Genomic DNA, 1,505 nt, shown 5'->3' on the forward strand with positions numbered 1-1,505 from the left:
ATAAAATTCTCAATTATCAATTTTTTGTCATATGTTTAATTTTGATATATTGATAATGTAAAATATTTTACATAATTATACAAATATATTCGTTTTTTTATTTAATATAAAAAATAATTATTTTTGTTAATATCACGTTATGTAATTATATGCATGTATAAAATTATTTTATGTTAAAAGCGTATTAAAATTAAATTATTTTTTATTTGATACCCTTGTTAAAAAAAAATGCCCAAATAGGGGAAAAAGCAAAAGAAGTATGGGGAAAAAAAGGTTCAAACGAGAAAAGAGGAAAAGGTACCAAATGCAAATATGAAAGTGTATATAGAATAGAAGATTTAGAAGATGATAAATTGATTATGATAATAGTAATCCGCTGTTTGAATATGAATAGCCCACTGAATACCACAATCCCCATGGCCCCTGGTTTTCTTCTCTTTAACACTTCCCACATTCACCAAACTACCATTTCTCTCTCTCTTCTCTTCTCTTTTATATCAACACAACATCATTTCACAAACAAACAATTTACCCTTATCCCATTATTCCTCTCTTCTCTTCTCACTCTCCAATGTTAAACTTTTCCTAATCCTTTTTTTCACCCTTCTACTAAACCCTCCTAAGTCCTAAGATGATTCTTACTTAATATCTAGTATCTATCTACCCCCTTTTTATTTTTTATTTTATTTTATCTCACTCACTTCCCCTGTTTTACTCTGTTTTTTTTTTGTTATTATTGTTTACCTTCCTTCATAGGGGTCTCTGTTTTTTGCATTTTTCATTTCCCAATTTTCTTCCATACCCATTTCCGATAATCACATTCTCCACATTGTTCAATTCAATTCACCTCGGATTACGTCCGTTTCCGTTCCAAAGTTCACTTTTTTAATCTTGCTCTGTTCTGTTTCTGTTTTGCATTTCTGAAACACCTTGTTTGGGTTGGGTTGGAACTTGGAATTGCGAATGGGGATTGGGAAGAACTTATCTAAAGGGAGTGAGGTGCAGAGAGAGACAATCACGAACAGCAAATCAAGGAAGAATCGACGACAACGTTCGAGGAAGATGATGATGTCGTTGTCGCCGGGGGAGAAGCTCTTCGATACTTGCTACCAAGTTTTCGCCAATGGCGGACCTGGCATCGTTCCTCCACCATCCCAAATTGAGAACCTTCGTTCCGTTTTAGGTATCTGCCGAAGAAAGGAATTTGTTGTATTGAACGTATTGCACGTGTGATTTTTTATTTATTTATGCCTTGTAGGTGTTTGTGAATTTGTGTGTGTGTTTTTTCTTTCTGTTTTTTAATTTATTGGGTTGTGTGTTGTTTTTCTGAGTCGTTTTCCCCAACTTGGGCATGCAGACGCATGCTTCTAGTTCTAGTGTGATATAATTCAAACTTTGATATCTTAAATCTCTTTTGTTTTTTTCCTCATGGGACTTCATTAATGTTTTTGGGTGGTGGGGTTTTGTGATCTTTTCCATGCTAATGATGGTGCCTTTGTTTCTGT

The 1,505-nt window shown here is 33.7% G+C and overlaps 1 protein-coding gene across 1 annotated transcript in view; it reads left to right on the plus strand.

Annotated features, from left to right (window-relative positions):
- LOC107635314 (plant cysteine oxidase 2) overlaps positions 503 to 1,505 on the plus strand; it is a 4,426-nt gene continuing 3,423 nt past the window's right edge. Inside the window, exon 1 of the mRNA XM_016338761.2 lies at positions 503 to 1,183. Within this exon, the coding sequence (XP_016194247.1) occupies positions 964 to 1,183 (220 nt within the window). The 5' untranslated portion in view covers positions 503 to 963. The remainder of the gene's footprint in view (positions 1,184 to 1,505) is intronic.

This window comes from Arachis ipaensis, chromosome B04 (genome assembly GCF_000816755.2).
Source record: "Arachis ipaensis cultivar K30076 chromosome B04, Araip1.1, whole genome shotgun sequence".
NCBI classification, from domain to species: domain Eukaryota; kingdom Viridiplantae; phylum Streptophyta; class Magnoliopsida; order Fabales; family Fabaceae; genus Arachis; species Arachis ipaensis.